This window comes from Dysidea avara, chromosome 1, assembly GCF_963678975.1.
Source record: "Dysidea avara chromosome 1, odDysAvar1.4, whole genome shotgun sequence".
In the NCBI taxonomy this organism is placed as follows: domain Eukaryota; kingdom Metazoa; phylum Porifera; class Demospongiae; order Dictyoceratida; family Dysideidae; genus Dysidea; species Dysidea avara.
In genome coordinates this window covers 62,340,385-62,358,512 of record NC_089272.1, presented here as the reverse complement: position 1 = coordinate 62,358,512, position 18,128 = coordinate 62,340,385, and the positions used below count along the sequence as shown (strand labels likewise).

General features: G+C 36.3%; 1 protein-coding gene across 3 annotated transcripts in view; it reads left to right on the top strand.

Annotated features, from left to right (window-relative positions):
- Window positions 1-18,128, top strand: part of LOC136240011 (uncharacterized) — a 141,671-nt gene that overhangs the window by 91,997 nt on the left and 31,546 nt on the right. For all 3 annotated transcript variants that reach the window (XM_066030822.1, XM_066030814.1, XM_066030813.1), the window contains 9 exons: window positions 506-750; window positions 2,296-2,482; window positions 3,160-3,257; window positions 3,560-3,673; window positions 3,888-3,957; window positions 13,008-13,115; window positions 14,013-14,298; window positions 16,314-16,383; window positions 17,694-17,762. In XM_066030822.1, coding sequence (XP_065886894.1) covers window positions 506-750; window positions 2,296-2,482; window positions 3,160-3,257; window positions 3,560-3,673; window positions 3,888-3,957; window positions 13,008-13,115; window positions 14,013-14,298; window positions 16,314-16,383; window positions 17,694-17,762 — 1,247 coding nt within the window. The remainder of the gene's footprint in view (window positions 1-505; window positions 751-2,295; window positions 2,483-3,159; window positions 3,258-3,559; window positions 3,674-3,887; window positions 3,958-13,007; window positions 13,116-14,012; window positions 14,299-16,313; window positions 16,384-17,693; window positions 17,763-18,128) is intronic.

Genomic DNA, 18,128 nt, shown 5'->3' with positions numbered 1-18,128 from the left:
TTAATCAAATAGTCAGGTCATGATCAGCACAATCTTGATTTTGAATGAATTTGAGTTGAACAGGCTTGAATTTTGAGCATTGCTCAAAAAGGTATTTTCAAAGCGTATTTGGCTCAAGCCTACTCTGCAGTCATATGATGATAATAATGTATAAAATTAATGCAGGTTCACATGCAGGAATATCAGGGGCGGATCCAAGGGGGGTGGTTCAAAGGGTTCCATGGAACCCCCTTTTTGGAAGAGTCTCTTACTCAAGATACTTAATAGAGCAGTCACAGTATTCTTTAGAGGAGCAGTGTAGCAAACTACCTATGTAGGCTATAAACATAGGGGCAGCTATTGTCAGCATGTAATGAATTTTTTTTTTGGTCTTTGTCTTACAGCTAGGTTGAAGTTGCAATTCCAGAGTGGAATTCCCCTTTTAAAAGTCTGGATCTGCCCCTGAATATACACTAATTCTATACATTCTTTCATATGTATTATCTTGATTTGTATTTATCTACAGCATGTGATTCAGAATATCGCAGTGGAGTAGTTTGGCCAAAAAGACAATATGATAATTTGGTCAGGATTAGGTGTTCAGCATTGCATTCAGGTTTCAGATCAGGAGTTGACATTACTCGCATGTGCTATTCAAATGGAGAATGGGGTGAAGTGGATATGTCAGCTTGTACTATGAGATCAGAAGCTACTCCTATTGTGATGGTTGAGACAAGTAGTGAAGTGGATTCTTCAATGTTAATCAATCAGGTACTGTAAATTCTGTAAATTAAGTATCATGGACATAAGCAAAAACAATGACGTAACAAAACATAACAATATAAAAATGCAGCCCAGGGATAAGAACTTCTTGTATGCTATGAAACATGTTATTCGATTTTGAATTTAATGAACTACTTAACTCAAGAGTCAAAATTTTTTGCTTCACTGCTAAAATTTGGAATGTGATGGCCTAGTGCTAGTGGTGACACTGCAGATTACCAATACAGGTATCAAAGTTGTTTGTTAGATTCCAAGCTCATAATGGGGTATTGACAGAATTCTTAAAGTAAGCTTCTTTGGAACAATTATCTCTTAACATTTCTTGTGAACACGAAAACACGATGCCATTAGGTGCTCTGATTTTACTAATGTATGTACCTTTGCTTGAAACATGCTAGTTGACTACGTATAGCTATTGTACACTGCTATACTATTGGTTTTGAACCTCAGACTATGTACATAAGGCTGGTCTTAAAAAGCTACCTTGTCTGGGTGCATGGGTGGCAAGCTCGAATGGTCTTGGTAAGGACCTTAATCAGTGGTGCACTGGTGGATGAATTCTGCTACATAACGACCACTAAACAGCCTGCACAATCCTTCAGCTTTGCATCTGGACTTTATTTATTGATACTAAGCTGCCAGCACTGCTGATATGTAGTCTGTCTGTTGTCCACCCTACCACTCCCCACTCTCCATGCAAATTTTCAAACATACTTAATACAACGTCTTTAAACAGGCTCTAGGACCAGGTGTTCTACTGGCCTTCAGCACTTGTGCTGTAAAGCCTTAATAAATAAATAAATATGTAAATAATAAATAAATAAGTAAATAAATAAATAAATGCGACTGGGCATGAGAAAACAGGGTATGTGGGAACAAATTACATAACAGGTCATATCTCAGTTCTGGAATAGCAATCTGTAACTTGAATCTTGAACATTTACTAATTGCTGAAAATTGTGTGCTCATAGCATAACTGCGTAAAACAGTATGAGACATGAAAGTTTGAAAAGGTAGAGAAATTTTATGTACCCACATGCCTTGTATTTGTAAGCCCAGTCACATAATCAGACCTAATAGAACAGTCACTAACTCTAATAAAGTAAGTGAACTGTTAGTATATGATTTTAAGTTTAACACCAACTTCGGTAATGATTTTGAGACGTAACTTGGGAATAATTTTGGGATTTCTTAAATGAATAATTCTGCTTTTGAGCTTGCGCTGATTTTTCTTTCAATTGGTTTTGTTGACTCTTAGCTTAGTATGTATATCTTATACGGTAATTCAGGTATTATTATGGCAGACTAGGCCCAAGTGGCAATGAGAGTACATGTGGGAGAATTTTTAAATAGACAGACAAACAAACAGATATTAAGGTCTTATAGCCCTGTTCAACAATAAAGCAAACATGATGACTGTTCAATTAGAGTACATATATTAATGATAGCCTGACTGTTCTATTTGCCATAGCGACCATAGCTATGGTATGACTACATTAAAGAAATTAATGTAATAATGTGTGTTACTTCCAGATTTCTGATATACTAGAAGATAACAACTACAACATAGCTACTACCTATTCTCAGATACACCAATCACCCAATATCCTAGAAGTTTTGGTGACTATTAGTGAAAGTATAATTGCTGGTAACATCACTGATGTTATTATAAGAAATTTGCCCTATCAAGTATCACTGATTACAGTGTTTCAACCATCATGTGAGTTGATTATTTATATATGCATACAGGAAATATCATATTAACCCTTACACTGCAGCTGTTTTATAAAACGCAAACACTGAAAATGCATAATCCAGTAATCCGGATTGCATTCATCCAATGTAAAATTAAATTATATAACACAGAAACTGTTAAAGCTATCTAAAATCAATAAACATCATCTTCCTCACCATTAAAGTTTGATTTAAATGGTTCCATACTCATTGCATTCATCCAACCCAGAGCTCCCCTCTTCACTTTGAAAGAGCAAAAGAACAATCCCTCCGTTTTCCTTCTTTACATAACAACATAACTCAGCTGTACTTCATCGTGTCAACTTGTTCTTTGTGTCACATTGTTCCTCAGTTGATGGCGATTCAGTTGATATTTAAATATCACATGATTAAGTCATGTTAGGACCTATGTAAATTGGCAAAAGTATTAAATAGTGCTTTTTCAATTCTTTTGTATAAAATCCAGTTTTCTGGATTATGCAAGTTTAAGGGTTAAAAAGCTGCATAGCTACTTCATAATAATTATACATTTATGATTAGTCATAAGCATAATACATGTTTGTATACATCTCTAGCATAATAATTATAATATACAGTATAGTACATTTTTAAACCATTGTACATTTGAATCATCATGCATAATGTTGCTAATCATTACTATAGATCAATGTAGTTGTATTGACCCAGTTACACTAAACAACTCAGTAAACTACATCTGTACTGGACCAAGTGTTGAGCCTTGTATTGGTGGAGGCATCCAGGTAAAATTATTTTTATGATGTGTTGGTTCAGAATACTGTTTATAATGTTATTAGCAAAAATGCGTTTCTAATTCTTTAAGAGGGCTCAAGCCTGTAATGCAAATAGTAAGAATCTTTACACTAAACTCTGTTGAATTGCAGAGAAAATACATTAACACTGAAAGTTGGTTTTATTTATGCATAGAAACAAATTTATTCACAACTTATAAGTTCAGGTCATATTTTTCATGGTTTAGTTTTTTTTGCATAGATATGCACTTAACAAGATGCAAAAAATATTACACAGTGTTGTATTAATATAGTGTAATAGACCAACATATGCTGGTAATGGAGAAAAGTGTGGACTAGATTCTGATGGTGATGGATACCCTGATGTTCAGTTGGACTGCACAATTCAAAACCCGAGCTGTGAAATGGTAGGCACTGCTAGCAGATCTTGTATGGTACATATGCACAGATGATACAATATAGAAGGATAATGAAGTATATTGTACAGTGCACACAACAATTAAATGATCTCATTGGCTATGACTAGTGTACAGTATGTGTTTTGTCATGTCAGTAGTTTAGAGTAATTGCGCATTGTGCACACTTAGTATAATATCTGTGTGATCTCTGTATATATTACAGGATAGATGTCAGTTTATTTACAATAATGGGAGTAATACTGATGAACCTTGTACTGTGGATGAAGAGTTAGGTAAGCATCTAATTGTATGAGATGTGTGTATGTACAGTACATAATATGTACATTTTATAGACTTACTATTAACCTACTGTAATATGCACAACAAACTCCATATCACTTTTAGAACTGTGGTATTTGCACTCTGAGTCCACATACAGTATGTACATAAATAAAATCAATGATGCACCTATTGCAGAATATGTGCACTGAAGATATGCTATAATAATTGCTTCAATAATATAGTGACTGGGCCTGTGAAAACAGGAGAATTTTCAATGTTTCTTGACACAATGATTATCCATGCAATTTCCAGTCTTTGTTAAACAGTAATACTTGGTTATACAATTAGCCTAGTGTGAAATATCAGAACAGCTACTATTCAAGAGCAACCACTATTTGAGGGTGGCATATGCAGCTCTTAAATGAGGAGAAAATTTAGTACAACGAACAAAAACTGGTGATAGAAAAAAGTATGTAATTACTTATTTCATGTTTAATAAGTAAGGAATTGCATACCATTACATATACTCACCAATTTGGCTTTAGGTCACTCCAGTCCTGTCCCAAGCCCAACCTCCGATTTGACCAGAACCCTCGTTTCGGCTTATCTCCAAAACTACATAGACAGTGGGTTTGGACTGAGTGCTACATGATGCGGAGAGGGCTCCACCTTTGCAGCAGTTTACCAAGTCCCTCAGGCCCCAGCTTCATTATCTCTAAACGGTTGCTGGAATGAGAGCTTGGGGGAGAGTAGGTGGAAAGCCCTTCCACTACACCCAGGGGCAGGATACCAATTCTGAGGAACCCTCAAAGCCAAAAATAAGTAATACCCTTCAACTATGGGTGAAAAACCTAAAATTTCTTGCTTGTTAAAGGCTCATCAAGACACACGATAGTGTGTCGTGCGGCCCAAGAAGCCGGCGCGCCACACCGTGAGTATATTGACAGGAAGAATGAAAACGTCATTTTCACACCTTTGTATCTCGGTGATCACTTATCTGATTGGAACCAAATTTGCTACACAGTTGCCCGCCAGCCAAGGGAGTCTACATTCCAAATTTGAAGGAAATCGCTCCAGCCATTTTCGAGATACGAGCTGCCAAAGTTTCGTTTTTTTTCTTCGTTTTTTTCTGCTTCTTCGTCTTTTCGCACACTTGCAAAAATTGCTATAACAAGCAAACGCGTACTCCGATCGCCTTGAAATTTGGCACACAGAAAGGGAGTCCACAGGCGAATCCTAGCATCAAATTTAGTACAAATCCGATGAATGGTTCAGGAGTTATTACCGATTATTTGCGTAAAACAAGATCGATTTGTTGTCACGCCTACAGGGTAAACCGCTTCATGGAATGAGTTGAAAATTGCTATGTAGATGGAGTAATTATCGTAGGAATGCCTTTTGGTAGTTTGAAAGGAATCGAGATTAAGACCACGGAGATATGACACAAAACCCAACCTGTGTCACAATTGCGCGATCGATTTTTATGAATAACAAAGTATTAGTTTTCACGCCTACTAGGCAAACCGCTTAGAGCAATGAGCTGAAAATCGGTGTATAGCTGGAATAATCTTCATAGAAAGTCCTTGCAGTAGTACAGAAGAATCGGATTACAAACCACTGAGTTATGATTCGAAAGCCAACTCCGTGTAGCAAATGCGAGATCGAGATACTCTAATAGAACAGTCACCATAATAGAGCATTCGGCTAATTTATTTACTCCATTATAGAATTTTATTACATCACAAGTTATTCTGTAGGGAGTTCAACTGCAAACAGTTAATCTTATAGACAGTTCAGCAAGAAGACAGTCACCATGTGGAGAGTTAAGCAAATATATCACTATAGAGATTCAGAACATTACAAGTCACACTGAAGAAAATTCAGCTATAAACAAGTCATGCACTGTGTAGAGAATTCAGCTACAATTAAGTCACTCTCTAGAGAATTCAGTTACACAGAATTCAGCTACACACAAGTCACTGTAGAGAGAGTTCAGCTACAAACAAATTACCCTTTAGAGTGATCAGCTACAAACAAAACACTTTGCAGTGTGTTCAGCTGCAACAAATCAACCTTTAGAGTGATCAGCAATGAACAAATCAACACAAATCTACCTGTAGAGAGATCAGCTAGAAACAAATCACCCTGAAGAGAGTTCAGCTACAAAAAATCACCCTGTAGAGAGAAACTAGACACAATGTAAGGAGTTCAGCTACAAGCAATCACCCTGTAGAGAGTTCAGCTAAAACAAATCAACCTGCAGAGAGATCAGCTACAAACAAATCACCTTATAGAGAGTTCAGCTACAAACAGATTACCTGTAGAGAGATCGGCTACAAACAAATCAACCTGCAGAGAGATCAGCTACACACAAATCAACTTGTAGAGAGATCAGCTACAAACAAATCACCCTGTAGAGAGATCAGCTAGAAACTACACACAATGTAAGGAGTTCAGCTACAAACAAATCACCCTGTAGAGAGATCAGCTACAAACTAGACACAAAGTAAGGAGTTCAGCTACAAGTAAATTACCCTGTAGAGAGTTCATCTATAAACTAATCAACCTGTAGAGCAATCAGTTAGAAATAAATCACCCTGAAGAGAGGTCAGCTACAAAAAATCACCCTGTAGAGAGATCAGCTAGAAACAAATCACCCTGAAGAGAGGTCAGCTACAAAAAAATCACCCTGTAGAGAGATCAGCTACAAACAAATTGCCCTGTAGAGAGATCAGCTACATGCAAAACACCCTGTAGAGAGTTCAGCAACAAAGAAACCACCATGTAGAGAGTTCAGTTACAAACAAATTACCCTGTAGAGAGATCGGACAAACAAATCAGCGTGTAGTAAGGTTCAGCTAAAACAAATCAACCTGCAGAGAGATCAACTACAAACAAATCACCTTATAGAGAGTTCAGCTACAAACAAATTACCCTATATAGAGATCGGCTACATACAAATCAACCTGCAGAGAGATCAGCTACACACAAATCAACTTGTAGAGAGATCAACTACAAACAAATCACCCTGTAGAGAGATCAGCTAGAAACTAGACACAATGTAAGGAGTTCAGCTACAAATAAATCACCCTGTAGAGAGTTCAGCTAAAACAAATCAACCTGCAGAGAGATCAGCTACAAACAAATCATCTTTTAGACAGTTCAGCTACAAATAAATTACCTTGTAGAGAGATCGGCTACAAACAAATCAACCTGCAGAGAGATCAGCTACACACAATTCAACTTGTAGAGAGATCAGCTACAAACAAATCACCCTGTAGAGAGATCAGCTAGAAACTAGACACAATGTAAGGAGTTCAGCTACAAGCAAATCACCGTGTAGAGAGTTCAGCTACAAACAAACCAACCTGTAGAGCGATCAGCTAGAAACAAATCACCCTGAAGAGAGGTCAGCTACAAAAAATCACCCTGTAGAGGTATCAGCTAGAAACAAATCACCCTGAAGAGAGGTCAGCTACAAAAAAATCACCCTGTAGAGAGATCAGCTAGAAACAAATCACCCTGAAGGGAGGTCAGCTACAAACAAAACACTTTGCAGAGAATTCAGCTACAAACAAATCAGCTTGTAGAGAGATCAGTTACACACAAATCAACCTGTAGAGAGATAAGCTAGAAACAAATCACCCTGTAGAGAGTAGCTACAAGCAAAACACCCTGTAGAGAGTTCAGCAACAAAGAAACCACCATGTAGAGAGGTCAGCTGCAAACAAATCACCTTATAGAGAGTTCAGCTACAAACAAATCACCCTGTAGAGAGATCAGCTAGAAACTAGACACAATGTAAGGAGTTCAGCTACAAGCAAATCACCCTTTAGTGAGTTCAGCTACAAACAAATCAACCTGCAGTGAGATCACCTACAAAAAAGCACCTTGTACAGAGTTCAGCTACAAACAAATTACCCTGTAGAGAGATCGGCTACAAACAAATCAACCAGTAGAAAGATCAGCTACACACAAATCAACTTGTAGAGAGATCAGCTACAAACAAATCACCCTGTAGAAAGATCAGCTAGAAACTAGACACAATGTAAGGAGTTCAGCTACAAGTAAATCACCCTGTAGAGAGTTCAGCTAAAACAAATCAACCTGCAGAGAGATCAACTACAAATAAATCACTTTACAGACAGTTCAGCTACAAACAAATTACCTTGTAGAGAGATCGGCTGCAAATTAATCAACCTGCAGTGAGATCAGCTACACACAAATCAACTTGTAGAGAGATCAGCTACAAACAAATCACCCTGTAGAGAGATCAGCTAGAAACTAGATACAATGCAAGGAGTTCAGCTACAAGCAAAATCACCCTTTAGTGAGTTCAGCTACAAACAAATCAACCTGCAGTGAGATCACCCACAAAAACACACTTGTGCAGAGTTCAGTTACAAACAAATCACCCTGTAGAGAGATCAGGTAGAAGAATTTACCTTGTAGAGAGTTGAGCAACAAAGAAACCACCATGTAGAGAGTTCAGCTGCAAACAAATCACCCAGTAGAAAGATCAGCTAGAAGAAGTTACCTTGTAGAGAGTTCAGTTACAAAGAAACCATCATATAGAGAGTTCAGCTACAAAGAAATTACCCTGTAGAGAGTTCAGCTAGAAGAAGTCACCTTGTAAAGAGTTCAGCTACAAAGAAACCATCATATACAGAGTTCAGCTACAAAGAAACCACCTGTACAGAATTCAACTACAAACAAATTACCCTGTATAGAGATCAGCTAGAAGAAGTTACCTTGTAGATAGTTCAGCTACAACAATTCACCCTGTAGAAAGATCAGCTAGAAGAAGTCACCTTGTAGAGTGTTCAGTTACAAAGAAACCATCATGTAGAGAGTTCAGCTGCAAACAAATCACTCTGTAGAGAGTTCAGCTACAAAGAAACCGCCATGTAGAGAGTTCAGCCTCATACAAACCACCTTGTAGAGAATTCAACTGCAACAAATTACCCTGTAGAGAAGAAGTTACCTTGTAGAGAGTTCAGCTACAAAGAAACCATCATGTAGGGAGTTCAGCTACAAAGAAACCACCATGTAGAGAGTTTAGCTGCAAACAAATCACCTGTAGAGAGTTCAGCTAGAAACAAATCACCCCGTAGAGAGATCAGCTGGACGAAGTCACCTTGTAGAGAGTTCAGCTACAAAGAAACCATCATGTAGAGAGTTCAGCTGCAAACAAATCACCCTGCAGAGAGTTCAGCTACAAAAAAATCACCCTGTAGAGAGTTCAGCTAGACGAAGTCACCTTATAGAGAGTTCAGCTACAAAGAAACCATCATGTAGAGAGTTCGGCTACAAAGACACCACCATGTAGAGAGTTTAGCTGCAAACAAATCACCTGTAGCGAGTTCAGCTAGAAACAAAATACCCTGTAGAGAGACCAGCTAGAAGAGGTTACCTTGTAGAGAGTTCAGCTACAAAGAAACCATCCTGTATATAGTTCAGCTACATTTCAAGTCACCCAGTAGAGAGATCAGCTGCAAAAAAATATCCTGTGGGGAATAATGGGCATGTAATAAATATATGTATATAATTTGTATAATTACTAATAAAATCAAAAATAATTGAAGTACTAAAATTCTTTAAGTTCTTTTCTTCTTCCTGTAGTAAAGAAAAAAACACATGGGTTAAAAAAGCCCCAAAGCCAGCCATAGGCCGGCTTTGCAGTATACAAATACAAAAAGTTGGCACCAAATTCACCTGAATTGTTGTTATTAAAATGTAACCATTAACCTACCATCACAGCCATTTCTTGGCCGCCACCTTGGATTTCACATCTTTTTTCACCATGGCCTTTTTGGGGGCCGCACCTTTTTTTACAGCTTGGCTGTTTTTGATTAGATATATATAACACCGATAACTTCCTGCAGCCTGATGCCTGCTGTAAAAAAAATAAGATTGAGGACATGCCGGTACCTCCCTAACTTTCAAGAAGAAAAAATCAGTATAAACTAGCTAAACTTATATACCACAGATGTAAATGATTTTTGTTGGTTTTTAAAAATATATATCAAATGCAATACTCTCTGTCAGCTGTCTGCTTCAAATCCATTAAAATACCACAATTGTTTATATGACTGTTCTATTAGAGTATCTTGATATACACAACCCTGCCATTTGTGGTAGGAAACAAGTTTTATTAGGCCTAACTCTAGTACAGGTAGCTTCATCAGTGGTGTTGCAGTCAAAAAATACTAGTGAAATTTTGCCTGGATTATACCACTATGTAGTTAACCATGTAGCTATAATTCGCACGAAAAATCAGTCGATAATCATGTGATCCATTACTAGTTGGAAACTAATACCATTAGGTGATCCCAACATAATTTTGAAGCCTAAATAACTTGCTGGAGAAACTAAAACTTGGAGTTATTGCAGCCACGCCTCCTGTTTTAGTCTCAGACACGCTAGGAAGAAATTTCATGCCACTTAGTTTGATGGAAGGAAGCTCTAATCCTTATGAAACTTATGCTATGCATGAAGTGATAACCAAACTATATTGCTGTATAGTGAAGGTTTGTGGACTTTCCTTCTGTTGATTGCTGGGTCACTCCGAATCCAAATTACATGATTTTGGCCGATTTTCGGCAAATAGTAACTCCTTACCAGATCCACAGTAGCAAATCATTTTATTTCTGCTGTGTGTTATAATCAGGTATAGACATGGACTATATGTGCCAAGTATGGGAAGGAACCCATGCTTCATCCAGAGCGTGTGATTTTTCACAATTTTCAGCACAAATCAATTGTGATTTCCGTCATATGTAGAAAGATAAATAAGGTTTATTGGTACGTACAAAAATACTTTGATGTGCCCTACAGGTTGAAACAGTAGGGGAGTAATTTCATGGTTATCAATTTTGTTACTGCAGACCCTAATAATTAGAATAAAAATAATAATTAAAAAGTTAAGCAACTAAACCAATTTTTGAAGTCGAATATTTCGAAGCAATTTCGCTCAAATTTTGTATGTGGAGTACTGACGTCGGCGGGCATGTCCACAGAAAAAATTGTCTTGTTTCATAAAGGAAGCACAGAGCTATGGAGGTATGAAAATCACGTTTTCTTTCTTCCTGTCAATATACTCACAGTGTTGCGTGTCGGCTTCCTGGCCACACAACACACTACTGTGTCAGGGGCGGATCTAGGATTTATAAAAGGGGGGGCTAACTCAAGGTACTAATCTCTTGGGTAGAGGTAGCGAAGCACACTTCCCAGCATGCAAAGCCAGGAAAATTTTGAAAAATAGATGCTAAAACACTGCAATTTGGAGACATTTCCACATAAAATTCATAATATTTTCTGCCTGTAGATATTTTATATACTGCCTTTAGATTATAGGTATGGCTCTCTGAAGCATTTTGCTAATGGGAAAGTTTGGGTAGGTACAGACAACCAAGTACATGATGCACCCCTCTCACAATTACACAACACTGAATAGGTGCATGTTAGAATAATAATGTTGAAAGTGGAAAATTTTGAAATTTGAACAATACAAGATTGAATCTGAGAGCATTTTCAATGGAAATTGTGAACCTGAATTAAGTATTGTCATACATATTAACTACACAAGTAGATGAATGAAGCCCTTTAAACAGACCAATTCATTTCATTGCATGTATAGGTGCAGGCAGATTTGGAAAAATTCCATAACAGAACCAACTACATGTTTCCAGTGAATGTTCTATTAGAGTAGTTAGCTGACTGCTCTATTAGAGTATCTCGATCTTGTAAACCTCCAATGCTGATTCGGGTCCTTGTTGCATAAATTTTAGCATAAATCCACTGATAATACCTTGGAAAGACATTTATAAGGTGGTTTTATGAGTATTTGTATTATTAGTGATCATATAATTATGCTAAGACAAAATTTCATTATAATACTCAGCATATTGATCAAGTAAGGCCTAAATATGAAGGGGGGGGCTTCAGCCCCCAAAGCCCCCTCCCTGGATCCGTCCCTGTGTGTGTCTTGATTTTAGGACATTGCTAATTGTTGCAATTATCATTTGAGACTGCCTTGAACTTTTGAACTCTATCATTTAGTTGGAAACATTTTTCACTTGCTATTTAATTAATGTACTCAATTTAAGAAATTGAAACATATAAAATGGCACTGTCCCCATTTTGCTGCTAACCCTTCAATTGCTGAATCTGTTTAATCTCTGTTAAGTAGTACAGCTTTACATACACTGTACTGTAAAAAAACAATATTATTATTAGTGCTGTACGATGCCAACCGAAGTTTGCGTATCTAGATACTGCTACTTAAGCATCACGATGCACTTTAGGTATTGAGCATGAACTGAAAAACTGTAAAGTTTGCAATAGTGTTGGTACAACAGTAAGTAAATTACAAGTTGTTGTGTATTAAACGTAACATATTAACATTTTCTGGATGTATATATACATGCTTGTTTAGAGTTTTACAATGTTCCCAGTAAAACTAAAGACCCCCTCAGAGGGGGCACTGGTGGCTAGAACACATAGGTATTCTGCAGCTAAAGTAGACAACAGTTTATATCGACAGCTATTAACACTCCACCTACTTTGTAGTACAACACTGAAACACTGAAACACTGCCATAGGAAGTTTGTTTCTTAAAATTTTATTTAGTACAAGACATTATTCCCAGGCCAAGCACTAGCATCCTAGTTGTAGTTACTATGGTAATAGCGGAATATTGCATTGAACATTAATGAACGCAAACATCACATATATAGCAAGTCTACTACAAGTTCAAAACAACTAACCTGTGATGGCTCCATAATCCTTCCTTCCTTCCTTCCTTCCTTCATTTTGAAGCCTAAGTACTGCCAAATTTTACTGCTTGCACCAGCAAGTGAGATTAGATTTACACATTTAACTGCTAAGATATGCCATTTTGACACAAGATTGTTTCATCACGTGCACTTAATTTAAAATACCCAATACAGCTAGACTTTGCTTCGCAATACCAAATCAGGTATCTATACTATTGCAGTATCTGTAGTATCGCACAGCTCTAAATATTATATTATATTCCTTATTCTTTTATGTTGTGTAGTTGATGTGTGTGAGGCAGAAAATGATACTGCATGGAATATAGCATGGCCAGCTACACCTGTTGGAAGTAGTGCTTTTCAAAAATGCCCTGGACTATCAGAATCAGTTGGTAAGTAAAGTAATAGATCACACTATACACTACCATGAATAGCACAAGGACACTGGTATGACTTTTGTTGTTTACTGGTAGAAGTGTTGGTCTCAATACAACCTTCTGCATGTAGCAGTGGTTCAGTATAACTCACATAATCCAGTGATGAAACGGAAACTAGAAGAACATGTTACAAAGGACATTTCTGGAGCTTTGTTTGACAACTAATGTTTGCAGCAAAGTCACACAAATAAATAATGATATATCAAATGGCTGGGACAGGTGATATCAAATAATATACTGTACAGAAATGTGTAATGGTGATGTCATTGCATAACGGTGATGTCATTGCATAGTGGTGATGTCATTAGCATGTGAATTTAGTACTATTATGCACCAATAAAAGTCTCTTTAAATGTTAAAACTCTGAGTTACCAAATAATAACTCTACATTGCATATCTGTTCAATGTACACTCAATAACTGCACACATGTACACAACAGTGTGTATAGCTGAATACTTGTGTACAGAAAGTACTATAGTTATATCATGTGCCCAACGTTTGGAAATATTACCTTATTGTCATAGACAGCAGTACACAAAGTACTGTAGCTACTCTATCTGGTTACCCATAAATTTATTCAAACTATGTAATTCATTGGGTTTTCTCTCTGGAGGTATACAGACATGTAAAGACCTTTACTGCCTGTAGTGGTCTTAGGAGGTTACTGCATAGAATGGCTAGAGATTGAAGGCCATACAAAGTTAAGCAAACATGTGTTATATAATGTCACTCCTATAGTTTTATCTGTAGTATACAGATAATGCTTTTTGTGTACTTTTGAGATTAATTCAAAATCCAAGGAATGAATGTGAAACTTGTTTTCTACTTTTATATACTAATTTTTTTTGCAGGATTAGCATCCAGAGAATGTTCGGAAGGATCTGTGTGGAGTGATTACATCAATACTAGCAACTGCCACAATGTGGAGCTAGTAATGTTGAATGATCGTGCTTCACAATTGGAGGATATTTTAAGAGACACCACCAGCTCTAACACAATGGACCTCACTGTGTCTTTTGACATTGATGAAGTACAGCAAGTTAGTAATGAATTAACAACACTGACAAATACATCAGAGAAACGCCTTGTACCAAATGACATCAATTCCACTAATGATGTCCTTAATAAATTAATAAGGTTAGTATGTTCATAATGTACAGTAGTACTGTATAATAGAGATCAGTGCTTTCCTGCTCAAAATATCACCCAACAACTAGCCCCACTTTTCCTTCATGACAACTTAGCCCCAAAAATTCCTTCACAGCACTCCAAAACACTTTCAATAATAGTAGATCTATTGAATTCTTAGTTAACAAAGTATTCTACTGACTAATTAGCCCGTTGATCTCAAGAGGGGGTCAATTCTACCCTTGAAAATTTTGAAAAACTTCACGGCATTGTAGCTTCCGTGTGCTTTGGGCTACAGGGCTACAATGATGGGGCCACGTTTAATGGTTTGCTTGATGAATAGGGATTCCAGTGTTGTATATTTTTAGGCCAAAAGACAACAAGGAAATCGTAAAGAACATTGTGGTGAAGTTTTTGATTATGGGAGTTACCATTACCAAGATATGGACGCTTACAAAATAAGTGTCAAAAATCGTGATGAACAGTATAGTCCATTCATAACTTCACACACGTGTGGCATTTTTGGTGTGGCCCTCACTGGCTGCAATGTGTGGTCCTTACGCCATGTGTGCATGCATGTGTATAAACCACAAACTCTACAGTAGTTACAAGTACAGTATACTTTCTATAGGACTGGGAAGCTTTGAATGTTTTGTGGGTTCATACGTCAAGTAAACTTAGAATTTTAATTCACCTCAGCTACAGAGTCTATACTGATACTCTACACCTGTATTTTTAATTACTAGTATATGTATCACCATTGCTATATCACTAGTTAATAAATAGAGGAAAAATATGTATGGATACAACTAAATTCAAAACTCAAAGAAAATTGGCATGTGAGTTAAATAGGTTAATCCGGTTCACCTCGCGCGAGATCCTGTGGTGGTGTGAAAAAAGACCTGGCATGACCTGTAAAATATGAATTGTTCTTTAATAATTGTGTTTTAAGAATGCTATACACAGTGAAGTTATTAATGGACTGTACTGTAGCATCTGGAAAAAAGGCTAAAGGTCTTTTACTCCTATGATTCACCTGATAATCACTGTAGAGGTTAGCCATTGTGTATAGATTGACTTCATAAAGTTTCCTTGTGTCTGGGGAGAGAGTTTAGACCATACAGCGAATAACCCATCAATACTACAAAACCACAAATTTTTTAAAACACACTTTTAAGGTCTCAAAGGGTTACGTAATTGATAGGACCCACGTAATACAGATGCATACTTTTAAGCCTCCCTATATAATTAAATCTTTTGTTCTTCCCCAATATTCTTCCCAAAGATTACCTATCTGAAATACAGGTAAGCACATCTTGCAGAGGCAATTGCTACCAAGCATAAATAACGCAGCTTAACAGACTGAGATACTCTATTAAAGCAGTCACTATACATTTGGCGTGTAGGTGAATGCTTTATTCGATCTTTTTATACCAGTAGTGTTTGAGAAATGTCTCCAAGAAATATTTACAAGTAAAGTTTATGAATTTTGGTTAAAATATTCCTGAGAATATTCCTGGAATTACACATTCCTGATTCTTTTTTGCCACCTATGATTCCTAAAATTATTTTGGCATATTCTGTGGGTCCCCTTGATAGTCAGGGTGTGCATTCAGAAGCGAATTTTCTTTTATGGTATGATCTAGTGCTATTTTGTCCAGGTACACCAGTCACAATTATGTTACAAAGAAGTTCAGTAACAGCTATACTTATATGACTGAATGATAGTATCCCTGTAGGCATCCTTTTCTTTAATACTTATTTATTTCTGTGATCTCAAATAATATTTATAATTTATAAGTTTTCATTAGTAATTTATACAAGGAAGAATGTCTTATGTCTTCCTACTAATAAAGTCTGTACAAACACTTAGATTTTTGATACTTGAAAAATATTGGTTATTATAAAGAACTTTTGATTGTTGCTGATCATAAATACTGTTAACAGACTGAAGTGTTGCTAATCACATTGTTCTTCTTATATGTTTTCAGTCAATTTTACTTTCAATTATTCATTTTGTACAGCATCGTGTCAGTTTCAAACAGACAGAATGCAGAAAATGATACTGTTGGAAACCTTGAGCCAATAATACAGGTAATAACATTATGCACACAAAGAAGAGCTCATTATTATTGGGATCATTGTGGTAAAGCAGCTGAAAATATAATTTGTACCACTAATCATACAGGTTTTGGCAGTGGAATTTGGTACTTTCATTAGCAATTAAATCCATGCCATTGGCAAATGAAATTGTCAATTGGGCAAATAAATTTGTCATTTATTTTGTTGCATCGGCACGACAATTTTTTTCAATCAATTGCATCAAAGAAATAAGTTCAAGCAGAAAAATTGTTGAAGCAAATAGAATTTTAGGGAAATGGTAACGGGACTGGAACGGAAGGCAGGAATGGGAACAGCCAACAAAAAACGGTTGATAAAGGTCATCATGCCAATAGACAGGTTGGATTTTACACCAAAATACTCGTTTGAAGCATTGCTGAATAATTATTCATAAAAATGATCAACATTCTAATGGAGCAGTCACTGTGCACAAAGTACTCTAATAGAGTAGTCAATAATACTGTAATAACCAGACCTGTAAGGAAGCTATTGAAAGCCTGTGAATATGATGGTCTAGCCAGCATAGAATAGTAAATTGATTAGCTGAGTTGACAACAATGACAGTGCTATAAATATTTTAAAATTTTAAGATTCAACTATTGCTGTTCAAGAGGTTTACAAAAGATTCTAGTTAACGCCTGTATAATTATCTGGGAAAACCATTCTTATTTCCCATGAAAGGAAGTTTGATTTTGTGACTCATAAATACACTATATTATCAAATATTTCACTGTCAGAGTCAACCAGAGTTAAGCAGTCTGCTTTTTCTTGCTACTTTTTCCAAAACTATTGAAAAAACTAACAAAAAGTATCAATATACATTCAAAATTTTGAATGATTACCTGTGACTATACCGTAACCTTAAGTCCATGATATATGCATGCATTGTACATGGTGCGATATTCCAAAAGGCTGAAGCAATATCTAACAGTGAAAAAAATAGTCCATAACCTTAGTCATTATTGTGTTATGCTTGTCTGAAGGCATCAGTTCCACTGAATAAAAACAATTAGGAGTTTATCAGAAGCATTTTGGCCACTCTGAAGATGCTTTTGGGCTTGATTCTACCTGCCAAGGTGCCATGTACGTATTATGAGGCTGGTATCTAGTGACTGTTTATTTGTGGGAAAGTATAAACTTCCATCATCCTAATATTCAATACTACTGTACTGTATGATTGGGTTAAAATAACAATGCAGATTGAATTCTGTTATTATTACACTGTTATAATTATTAATATTATATTTTAATACATGTATTTACTTTTTTGATATTTACCTTAGGACGTTACTACAACCATTGACAATTTACTGAGCAGTTCTAATGAGGCCTCATTTGAAGCAGCAAAAGAAGTACGTAAGACAGTTCATCAAAGGTTGTAAACAATTATGCAGTAATTACATGCCCAGCATGTGTGCTACTGAGTATAGCTTGTTTGATAATTTTGTTGAGTATAATAATAATAATAATAATAATATTACTAGCTATTTAAAAATTAAAAGGAAGTAGGGATTAATATATATATACCTGTACATGCTACAAAAGTAAGGAAGCAAGCTCAAAAATGTTACAGCTGAAATGAGAAGCGATTCAGCGATAAAAAGTAAGGAAATAAGATTAGATGGCTACTTGCTAAACTGAGACATACTTTAATCCCTACATGTACTTTTGGCTAGCATCTTGAAATGAGACCATCAAATTAGCCAAAAGTAGGCATT